This window comes from Coregonus lavaretus (genome assembly GCF_964263955.1).
Source record: "Coregonus lavaretus genome assembly, contig: HAP1_SCAFFOLD_5735, whole genome shotgun sequence".
NCBI lineage: Eukaryota > Metazoa > Chordata > Actinopteri > Salmoniformes > Salmonidae > Coregonus > Coregonus lavaretus.
Genome location: NW_028156800.1, coordinates 1 through 12,500, shown reverse-complemented (window position 1 = coordinate 12,500; position 12,500 = coordinate 1). Strand labels below are relative to the sequence as shown.

At 42.2% G+C, this 12,500-nt stretch overlaps 1 protein-coding gene across 1 annotated transcript in view; it reads right to left on the bottom strand.

Annotated features, from left to right (window-relative positions):
* Nucleotides 1-11,873, bottom strand: part of LOC311119678 (CUB and sushi domain-containing protein 1-like) — a gene marked incomplete at both ends in the record, with an annotated part of 34,575 nt that extends 22,702 nt beyond the window's left edge. The window contains 6 exons of the mRNA XM_084194345.1: nt 4,829-5,002; nt 5,265-5,438; nt 5,723-5,896; nt 8,329-8,523; nt 10,055-10,240; nt 11,685-11,873. Of these exons, the coding sequence (XP_084050471.1) occupies nt 4,829-5,002; nt 5,265-5,438; nt 5,723-5,896; nt 8,329-8,523; nt 10,055-10,240; nt 11,685-11,873 (1,092 nt within the window). The remainder of the gene's footprint in view (nt 1-4,828; nt 5,003-5,264; nt 5,439-5,722; nt 5,897-8,328; nt 8,524-10,054; nt 10,241-11,684) is intronic.
* Between the last annotated feature and the right edge of the window lie 627 nt (nt 11,874-12,500).

Genomic DNA, 12,500 nt, shown 5'->3' with positions numbered 1-12,500 from the left:
AGTCTATAGGCCAATACAGCAGTAGGACTATAACTACTATAACTACCATAGAACTCAGAGACAGTCTATAGACCAATACAGCAGTAGGACTATAACTACCATAGAACTCAGAGATAGTCTATAGACCAATACAGCAGTAGGACTATAACTACCATAGAACTCAGAGATAGTCTATAGGCCAATACAGCAGTAGGACTATAACTACCATAGAACTCAGAGATAGTCTATAGACCAATACAGCAGTAGGACTATAACTACCATAGAACTCAGAGATAGTCTATAGACCAATACAGCAGTAGGACTATAACTACCATAGAACTCAGAGATAGTCTATAGACCAATACAGCAGTAGGACTATAACTACCATAGAACTCAGAGATAGTCTATAGGCCAATACAGCAGTAGGACTATAACTACCATAGAACTCAGAGATAGTCTATAGACCAATACAGCAGTAGGACTATAACTACCATAGAACTCAGAGATAGTCTATAGACCAATACAGCAGTAGGACTATAACTACCATAGAACTCAGAGATAGTCTATAGACCAATACAGCAGTAGGACTATAACTACCATAGAACTCAGAGATAGTCTATAGACCAATACAGCAGTAGGACTATAACTACCATAGAACTCAGAGATAGTCTATAGACCAATACAGCAGTAGGACTATAACTACCATAGAACTCAGAGATAGTCTATAGACCAACACAGCAGTAGGACTATAACTACCATAGAACTCAGAGATAGTCTATAGACCAATACAGCAGTAGGACTATAACTACCATAGAACTCAGAGATAGTCTATAGACCAATACAGCAGTAGGACTATAACTACCATAGAACTCAGAGATAGTCTATAGACCAATTCAGCAGTAGGACTATAACTTCCATTATCAACTAAGTCAAAATAGGCTCCATAAGCCGACAAATAAAATCAGTAGAAAATATGATGAACTCAGGTTATTTCATTAATATCTCTACTCAGCATGCCTGCTGTAATGGGACATTTATCAAAATAATCAATCAAAGGGGCAAACAATTCACACAATGAAACAATGAATGTGCTAGAATTGGCGGGAGACAGCTGAGCCGTTCAGCAGAGAGACTCTCCTGTATCTTCGCCACACACCCCTCCCCTTCTTGTCTCAACATTTTAAATTATACTCAAGACACATTATCTTCACACATATTTGAGATGCTTTGCACGGACAGACCAACTCAGCCTATTGCCACTCCCACTGCCCAACCGGATGTCTTCCCAATATGCCTCGCCCTACTAGCTTGTGATTTGAAACAATCCACAGCTATTTTTTATTTTTTGTTATTAGCTAATGATCCTTGATTCCTCTGTGGCTAAGTCCATGTTTATTTTGAATGATTAAATGTATTTCTTTATAGACAGGAGTAATTATATAATTTGAGCAAATTGATTTAAATGTACTTCTCTATAGGACCCACCACTATGCCGTTCCTCTCCTTTCTATTGGTTTTCATATCAACTTTATTTCCTTGTTCAGAAGCCGAAGGAACAGTCCGAGTCATATTAGCATCCCATCCTAGTTGTTGCATCTTTAGAGTCCCCTTCTTTCTAAGTTTCTAACGGATGTTTTAATCTCCGTCACATATGGAACCGCTCTCATCAGGTGTTCTGGTTAGAATGGTGTTTTCCCGTATCAGGTGTTCTGGTTAGAATGGTGTTTTCCCGTATCAGGTGTTCTGGTTAGAATGGTGTTTTCCCGTATCAGGTGTTCTGTTTAGAATGGTGTTTTCCCGTATCAGGTGTTCTGGTTAGAATGGTGTTTTCCCGTATCAGGTGTTCTGGTTAGAATGGTGTTTTCCCGTATCAGGTGTTCTGTTTAGAATGGTGTTTTCCCGTATCAGGTGTTCTGTTTAGAATGGTGTTTTCCCGTATCAGGTGTTCTGGTTAGAATGGTGTTTTCCCGTATCAGGTGTTCTGGTTAGAATGGTGTTTTCCCGTATCAGGTGTTCTGGTTAGAATGGTGTTTTCCCGTATCAGGTGTTCTGGTTAGAATGGTGTTTTCCCGTAAATTGCATTTTGGCAACTGTTTGAAAATGAAGTTCTATTGGCTGCTTCAGTACAGGAGATGCTTGTTCTGTTAAGATGAATTACCATAATCTAAATGTGATTTCTGTCATTCTGAGCTCCGTGGGCGGACGCCATGATGGGTTACGCACCCAATGCATATGGGTCTGGTAAATTTCTCTAATGGCCGGTAAATTAAAATCTTACCGGTCACGTTGTGCGGGCCACATTTTCCCAACGGAAACCCTGAATCACACACACATCCAATCCCATCGAACAAGTGGTCAAAAAAGACCCACCCACACACAACTACAAAAACACATACACAGCTATACACACACACACACACAACTACACACAACTACACAGCTACAACCACACAACTATATCCGCACACACACAACTACACACACATACACAACTACACACACATACACTACTGGTCAAAAGTTTTAGAACACCTCATTCAAGGATTTTAGTTTATTTTTAATTATTTTCTACATTGTAGAATAATAGTGAAGACACCAAAACTATGAAATAACACATATGGAATCATGTAGTAACCAAAAAAGTGTTAAACAAATCAAAATATATTTTATATTTGAGATTTTTAAAAATAGCCACCCTTTGCCTTGATGACAGCTTTGCACACTCTTGGCATTCTCTCAATCAGCTTCATTACATAGTGGTCCTCTGTAGCTCAGCTGGTAGAGCACGGCGCTTGTAACGCCAAGGTAGTGGGTTCGATCCCCGTGACCACCAACACACAAAAAATTTTGCACGCATGACTGTAAGTCACGTTGGATAAAAGCGTCTGCTAAATGGCATATTATATTATTATATAGTCACCTGGAATGCATTTCAATTAACAGGTGTGCCTTAAAAGTTAATTTGTGGAATTTCTTTCCTTCTTAGTGCGTGTGAGCCAAGGTAGGGGTGGAATACAGAAGATAGCCCTATTTGGTAAAAGACCAAGTCCATATTAGTGAGGGGAACGGCACCTCCTTACCTTCAGGCTCTGATCAGTCCCTACACCCAAACGAGGGCATTGCGTTCATCCACCTCTGGCCTGCTGGCTCCCCTACCTCTGCGGAAGCATAGTTCCCGCTCAGCCCAGTCAAAACTGTTCGCTGCTCTGGCACCCCAATAGTGGAACAAGCTCCCCCACGACACCAGGACAGCGGAGTCACTCACCACCTTCCGGAGACACTTGAAACCCTACTTCTTTAAGTAATACCTGGGATAGTATAAAAGTAATCATTCTACCCCCCCACCCCCCCCACCCCACCCCACCCCCACAAAAATAAATAAATTAATAAAATTACAAAAAAACGTTTTTCATCTTTTTTCTTAATAATAGAAAAGGAGAAAAAAGATTTTAAAAAAGGTAAAAATTAATTAACATTTAATGAAAAATAATTTAAAATATACAGAAATTATATATATAAAACAAATGAAAATTATAAATATACTCTAAAAATTATGAATTAAACAATTTGTAAAATATATGAAAAAATATATTGTAAAGTGGTTGTCCCACTGGCTATCATAAGGTGAATGCACCAATTTGTAAGTCGCTCTGGATAAGAGCGTCTGCTAACTGACGTAAATGTAAATATTATGGTAAGCCCAGCTCAAATAAGCGAAGAGAAATGACAGTCCATCATTACTTTAAGACATGACGGTCAGTCAATCTGGAAAATTTCAAGACCGCCACAGGAAAGGAAGACCCAGAGTTACCTCTGCTGCAGAGGATAAGTTCATTAGAGTTACCAGCCTCAGAAATTTCAGCCCAAATAAATGTTTCACAGAGTTCAAGTAACAGACACATCTCAACATCAACTGTTCAGAGGAGACTGCGTGAATCAGGCCTTCATGGTTGAATTGCTTCAAAGAAACCACTACTAAAGGACATCAATAAGAAGAAGATAATTGCTTTGGCCAAAAAAACAGAGCAATGGACATTAGACGGGTGGAAATCTATAATTTGGTCTGGAGTCCAAATTTGAGATTTTTGGTTCCAACCGCCGTGTCTTTGTGAGACGCGATGTGGGTGAACGGATGATCTCCGCATGTGTATTTCCCACATTAAAGCATGGAAGAGGAGGTGTGAGGGTGTGGGGGTGCTTTGCTGGTGACACTGTCTGTGATTTATTTAGAATTCAAGGCACATTTAACCAGCATGGCTACCACAGCATTCTGCAGCGATAAACCATCCCATCTGCTTTGGATTTAGTGGGAATATCATTTGTTTTTCAATAGGACAATGACCCAACACACCTCCAGGCTGTGTAAGGGCTATTTTACCAAGAAGGAGAGTGATGAAGTGCTGCATCAGATGACCTGGCCTCTACAATCCCATGTCATCAACCTAATTGAGATGGTTTGGGATGAGTCGGACCGCAGAGTGAAGGAAAAGCAGCCATGAAGTGCACAGCATATGTGGGAACTCCTTCAAGACTGTTGGAAAAACATTCCAGGTGAAGCTGATTGAGAGAATGCCAAGAGTGTGCAAAGCTGTTATCAAGGCAAAGGGTGGCTATTTGAAGAATCTCAAATATAAAATATATTTTGTTTAGTTTAACACTTCTTTTGGTTAGTACATCATTCCATATGTGTTATTTCTTAGTTTTGATGTATTCACTATTATTCTACAATGTAGAAAATAGTTTTAAAAAATAAAGTAAAACCCTTGAATAAGTAGATGTTCTGAAACTTTGAATCGGTAGTGTAAACAGCTACACACAGCTAGACACACTTCTCGGCCCCCAGACGTACTTTTACACTTGGGCAGGGTGTTGCTCCACTGTCCGTTGGACTGGCAGTGAGACTTCACAGCCCCCTGTAGGACGTAGCCGGAGTTGCACACGAAGCGCACAATATCGTTCAGGTTGAACTGCGTTCCCTGGGTAACGCCAAAGGTAGGGTTGCCCGGGTGACCACATGTGATCGCTATGGACATAAATAAGACACACATTATCCATCACGATCAATGAACATGCCTGAAGTTATTAAAAACTGTCAACACTACCCCAAAACACATCAGTCATATGTTTTCCAATGCGATTCCACCTTAGCCAGTAGAAGCCACTGGTAGACCCAAGACTACAACCCCTTTACGTAGACCCAAGACTACAACCCCTATAGATAGACCCAAGACTACAGGCCCCAGAATTGTTCAACCCATCTCAAGCCACCATCTCCGTGTACTTACGGACACAGACAGGGGTTCGTCCGGACCAGCGGTGGTCCTGTTCACAGATGCGTACAGACACCCCGATGAGTCTGAATCCTGGGTTACACTGGTAGACCACGCTACCTCTGTAGTTGTAGTTCTCTCCTATGATCTGACCATTCACTATGGGCTCTGGGGTACCGCAGTGACCCGCTAGGGAGGAGGGACAGAACAGAACAGAGACAAAGAAAAACAGTCACATATGTATACAGTTTCTATCTATATTATAGTATATATACTATACAGGCTATATTCTGTCTGTCATAAATAGGTCCTACATATAGCCACATAAAACACAATGGTAAACAAACACTATGATCTGGTTCTTTGTGAAAATAGCTTGATCAACTCAATGTTCAGAGTAGCTGAAATACAACACGGGATTGAACTGGTTAAATCTGGTTGTAACTGTTTCTAGCTGGTTCTGGTCCTCTTACCGAGACACTGGACCTGAGATCCACTCCAGAGGCCGTTGGACATGCACTCTCTGACCCGGGACCCCACCAGAGTATAGCCTGTGTTACAGGAAAAGATGGCTGTCGCTCCGAACACCGTCAGAGTCCCGATCTTATTCCCATTCGGAGGAGTACCCAGGTCCCCACAGGAGATTACTGAGGAGAGGAAACAAGATGAGACAAGCAGAAGAGGGAGAGGATAGATCTATTATTTATTTATCCTAACAGACAAACAAAACATATTAATATGTTCAACTTGGTTTATTTCATTTCGGTAATTGTTTTGATGTCATCCATTTTGTTGGATCAAGTTTTCCTCTCTGCGTTCATTTACATTTTAGTCATTTAACAGACGCTCTTATCCAGAGCGACTTACAGTTAGTGAGTGCATACATTTTTTATACTGGCCCCCCGTGGGAATGGAACCCACAATCCTGGCGTTGCAAGCGCCATGCTCTACCAACTGAGCTAGAAGGGGTTCATTAAGGCTAATCTTTCTCTCTCTCTCTTCTGCATTCATCAATGCTAATCTTTCTCTCTCTCTCCTCTCTGCATTCATCAAGGCTAATCTTTCTCTCTCTCCTCTGCGTTCATCAAGGCTAATCTTTCTCTCTCTCCTCTGCGTTCATCAAGGCTAATCTTTCTCTCTCTCCTCTGCGTTCATCAAGGCTAATCTTTCTCTCTCTCCTCTGCGTTCATCAAGGCTAATATTTCTCTCTCTCTTCTGCATTCATCAAGGCTAATATTTCTCTCTCTCCTCTGCATTCATCAAGGCTAATATTTCTCTCTTCCTCTCTTAACAGGAACACTTGAGGGAAAAAAATATTTGATCCCCTGCTGATTTTGTACGTTTGCCCACTGATAAAGAAATGATCAGTCTATAATTTTAATGGTAGGTTTATTTGAAGAGTGAGAGACAGAATAACAACAAAAAAATCCAGAAAAACGCATGTCAAAAATTTTATAAATTTATTTGCATTTTAATGAGGGAAATAAGTATTTGACACCCTCTCAATCAGAAAGATTTCTGGCTCCCAGGTGTCTTTTATACAGGTAACGAGCTGAGATTAGGAGCACACTCTTTAAGGGAGTGCTCCTAATCTCAGTTTGTTACCTGTATAAAAGACACCTGTCCACAGAAGCAATCAATCAATCAGATTCCAAACTCTCCACCATGGCCAAGACCAAAGAGCTCTCCAAGGATGTCAGGGACAAGATTGTAGACCTACACAAGGCTGGAATGGTCTACAAGACCATCGCCAAGCAGCTTGGTGAGAAGATGACAACAGTTGGTGCGATTATTCGCAAATGGAAGAAACACAAAAGAACTGTCAATCTCCCTCGGCCTGGGGCTCCATGTAAGTTCTCACCTTGTGGAGATGCAATGATCATGAGAACGGTGAGGAATCAGCCCAGAACTACACTGGAGGATCTTGTCAGTGATCTCAAGGCAGCTGGGACCATAGTCACCAAGACAAAAATGGGTAACACACTATGCCGTGAAGGACTGAAATCCTGTAGCGCCCGCAAGGTCCCCCTGCTCAAGAAAGCACATTTACAGGCCCGTCTGAAGTTTGCCAATGAACATCTGAATGATTCAGAGGAGAACTGGGTGAAAGTGTTGTGGTCAGATGAGACCAAAATCGAGCTCTTTGGCATCAACTCAACTTGCTGTGTTTGGAGGAGGAGGAATGCTGCCTATGACCCCAAGAACACCATCCCCACCGTCAAACATGGAGGTGGAAACATTATGCTTTGGGGGTGTTTTTCTGCTAAGACAACTTCACCGCATCAAAGGGACGATGGACGGGGCCATGTACCGTCAAATCTTGGGTGAGAACCTCCTTCCCTCAGCCAGGGCATTGAAAATGGGTCGTGGATGGGTATTCCAGCATGACAATGACCCAAAACACACGGCCAAGGCAACAAAGGAGTGGCTCAAGAAGAAGCACATTAAGGTCCTGGAGTGGCCTAGCCAGTCTCCAGACCTTAATCCCATAGAAAATCTGTGGAGGGAGGTGAAGGTTCGAGTTGCCAAATGTCAGCCTCGAAACCTTTATGACTTGGAGAAGATCTGCAAAGAGGATTGGGACAAAATCCCTCCTGAGATGTGTGCAAACCTGGTGGCCAACTACAAGAAACGTCTGTCCTCTGTGATTGCCAACAAGGGTTTTGCCACCAAGTACTAAGTCATGTTTTGCAGAGGGGTCAAATACTTATTTCCCTCATTAAAATGCAAATCAATTTATAACATTTTTGACATGCGTTTTCCTGGATTTTGTTGTTGTTATTCTGTCTCTCACTGTTCAAATAAACATACCATTAAAATTATAGACTGATCATGTCTTTGTCAGTTGGCAAAAGTACAAAATCAGCAGGGGATCAAATACTTATTTCCCTCACTGTAAAGAAAGCCTTGGTCAGGTGAATTAGCATTGATAAAGATTTCCATGGTATTTTATTGACTGTGTCTTTCTCATTCTGTAATTGTGAACAAGCTAAATCAACTAAAGCATAACTTGGTTGAGAGCAAAATGCAGATTTTACTGTTCTACAATGCATTGTGGGAGATGTAGTTTCTGACTCACTCTCGCAGGCCGGCCGGGGCTCTGGGTAGTCCCAGGTGCTGTTGGCTTGGCAACGGATGACCCTCTGACCCTTGTAGTAATATCCGGGGTCACAGATGAGCATCATCATGGCGTCGTACTGGCTCTGAGACCCGTAGATCAGCCTCCATCTCCCATGATCCACTGCAGCGTGGCCGATGTCAGGGCAGGTCACAGCTGCAAAGATCAGGGGTCAGATACACACAGGTCAAAGGTCAGAAATGACTAACTGAACTGGTAAGTTGTGAAAGGGCTACTCTATTTCATCAATAGGCTATGTTACTTAGACTATGTATCTGTGTGAAGTACCATGTGACAATAGTTACTACTTTATGTTATTTTGTGGTCATTGAAAATGGTATTTCTATCTGAAAATAAAATAAAATAGAGAACATAATTTTCTAAGTGAGGTTATTTATAACCTGAACATGGCACAAGCTTGGAAGTGACACTTCATTCTTGGATCTCAACAGTAATCTGTTTGAAGTGAAGAAGGGATTAATGAAGACATACAGCAGTCTGGTTCAACAACAAGCCTTGGGGCTGAACCCTGTTACAACTCACTGTCTAATTCGGAATAAAACGTATTCTAAATCATTACAAATCTTGGAGGAAATGTAGCCTAAATTATACCTCTGGGAACTCATGCCCCAATGAGAGCTGACCTATGTGATCTCCAACCAATGAGAGCTGACCTATGTGATCTCCAACCAATGGGGCCTCACTATAAGTGGTCCTCTGTAGCTCAATTGGTAGAGCATGGCACTTGTAACGCCAGGGTAGTGGGTTCGATGCTCGGGACCACCCATTCGTAAAAATGTATGCACACATGACTGTAAGTCGCTTTGGATAAAAGCGTCTGCTAAATGGCATATTATTATTATTATTATTATTATTATTATTATTATTATTATTATTATTATTATTATTATAAGTAATCTCCAACCAATGAGGCCTCACTATAAGTGATATCCAACCAATGAGGCCTCACTATAAGTGATCTCCAACCAATGAGGACTCACGATAAGGGATCTCCAGCCAATGAGGACTCAAGGATGTGAACTCCAACCAATGAGCATATATATATGTCAGAGGAAGACTCCAGCCACCCTAGTCATAGACTGTTCTCTCTGCTACCGCACGGCAAGCGGTTCCGGAGCGCCAAGTCTAGGTCCAAGAGGCTTCTAAACAGGTTCTACCCCTCAAAGCCATAAGACTCCTGAACATCTAATCAAATGGCTACCCGGACTATATGCATTGCATTGCCCCCCCCCACTCTTTTACGCTGCTGCTACTCTCTGTTTATTATCTATAGTCACTTTAATAACTCTTCCTACATGTACATATTACCTCAATTACCTCGACTAACCGGTGCCCCCACACATTGACTCTGTACTGGTACCCCCTGTATATAGCCTCCCTACTGTTATTTCCCATTGACGCTGTACCGATACCCCCTGTATATAGCCTCCCTACTGTTATTTTTACTGCTGCTCTTTCATTATTTGTTACTTTTATTTCATATTATTTTAGATTGTATTTTTTTTGTGATTTTTTTGTGTATTCTTTCTTAAAACTGCATTGTTGGTTAAGGGCTTTTAAGTAAGCATTTCACTGTAAGGTCTACACCTGTTGTATTCGGCGCATGTGACAAATAGCATTTGATTTGATTTGATATTTATGTCTCCAATCGATGAGGACTACTCACGTATGCAGCGGGGAGGGGCTTCATTGGGGCTCCACCTCCCAGACGACTGACAGACGACTGACACAGCCAGGGGGCTGGCCAATCTGAAGCCAGGGTTGCACTGGTACATGGCCCTGGCACCAAGAGTGAAGTCCTGCCCGACTATACTACCGTTTACTGGAGGTATAGGCATCCCACAGGCCATCACTGGAGAGAGAAGGGGGGAGAGGAAGGGAAGGAGGGAGGAGGAACAAAGAGAGAGAGAGAGAGAGAGAGAGAGAGAGAGAGAGAGAGAGAGAGAGAGAGAGAGAGAGAGAGAGAGAGAGAGAGAGAGAGAGAGAGAGAGAGAGAGAGAGAGCGAGAGAGAGAGAGAGAGAGAGGAAAAAAAAAAACAGCATTTGCAAAATTGAAAACAGAGCTAGGGTAAATATGGATTTAACCAAGATGGAATAAGGGTTTAAAGGCCATAACATAAAACCATCCAGAAGATCTCTGTGTGCATAGAGCTTCTCTCACAACATGCTCTCACTCTGACCGGCATTATCGTGGAGTAAACATTAGCTTGTCCCCGTCACTACCTGTCTGCCTCTTAAAAGGGCACCCTGTTCCCTACTAGAGCCCTGGTCAAACGTAGTGCAGTATTTAGGGACTAGGGTGGGACTTTGGAAACACACAATGGCCGCCCCGCTGTTACCAGTTTCCACCTGCACTGCTGTTGTTGATACAGCATCGCTGCAACTGTTAATACAGCATCACCGCAGCTGCTCACCTGAGTAGGGCTGTGAGGCGATTTAATACCTTACTTTCTGAGAGAAGGCATACATTATACATCTTCTATCAAACAATCTATATCTTCTATCAAACAATCTATATCTTCCATATAAATGTGTGAACTACTTTTCAGAATTGAGGCTTAAAATGAATTCCATAAACCTTTTCGTGCATGTTATTCACTTCAATCATTTCTCCTCCATCCCCCTCAAGGACATCTTCACATCATGTTACTTCTCTTTAGCCAGCAAGTCAATAAGTCAATATTTAATTTCAAAGCTATTCATTTTGTGAAATACCAAATGTTTGTAACTTTTCTGTGACAAAATATTAACGTGAGCTCTTCAGTTAAGTCATGGTGAACAACTCCCTGTTTACAATTCAAGAGAACCCACACCACCCACAGCAGAATTAATGCATTAGAAGCCTTGACATGAGCATTTCTATGCAATAGAATGAGATATTTTGAAAGCGTACCAGAAAGCAATCAACATCTGAATAGATCAATGCAAAGAATACTGTAGAATCATTAAACCTATTCAGTTTCAGTCAATGCAGTATTGCTTTATGTCTAAAGCCCGGCCAACTGTATTGAAGTGGCTGGTTTCAATTCAGCCACTGATTTTGACCAATTTGGGCCAATTAAGTGCCCAGGGAGAGGTGAAAACTTGTACTGAAGCCCCAAAGGACCTGAGTTGACCATCCATGATCTGTGGTATTCACTTCCATCAAAATAGGCACCAGAAAAATTCCCAGTAGCTAGTTGTATTAATTAAATATGCACATAAATCTGAACCCACCGAATGGACTACAAGGCCCGGTGCTTTGGGCCTTGTTGTCAGGGAGAACCACAAGCCTTCGTTATGGTTCATGTCCTTACCTTGGCAGAGGGGTACGGGTGCGTTCCATATGTAGATCCCCTGGGGGGTGCGGGTGCAGGTGGCACTGCTCTGGCCAATCAGACGGAAGCCCTGGTCACAGCTGAAGCGCAGGGTACTGCCCAGCTTGGTGCCTGTCTGACTGTGGACTGTTCCATTGAGAGGGTTGCTGGGGGTGCTGCAGTACGCCGCTGTGAATAAACAAAGAAAACAAACACATTTAATGAAACAACAACAACATTTTAATGACCTGACTAAATCTGAAAGGTTTTCAAAAGTTTGCTAGGGGGGGGCTGTAATACGTTGCTGTGGATGAATTAGTTTTTCCTTAACTTTCACAATAGTTGGTTGAAACAATGGTAATATGCAACTACAATGAGCAATACTCACTGAGCATTTACAGTAAAACGGTCAATTCTTCTTATGTTTCAAAACCAACAAAGGACATAAAAACTGAAAATTAGGTAGAGTGAGAGAGAGAGAAAGAAGCAGACAGAAAGAAGCAGAGAGAGAGAGACAGAGACTTATAGAGAGAGACAGAGAGACAGAGAGAGACAGAGAGAAGAGACAGAGACAGAGAGGAGAGAGGACAGAGAGAGCGAGAGAGAGAGAGAGAGAGAGAGAGAGACAGAGACAGAGACAGAGACAGAGACAGAGACAGAGACAGAGACAGAGACAGTGACAGTGACAGAGAGAGAGAGACAGATATACAGAGAGAGACAGTGACAGAGAGAGAGAGAGAGAGATACAGAGAGAGACAGTGACAGAGAAAGAGAGAGAGAGAGCGAGAGAGAGAGAGACAGATATACAGAGAGAGA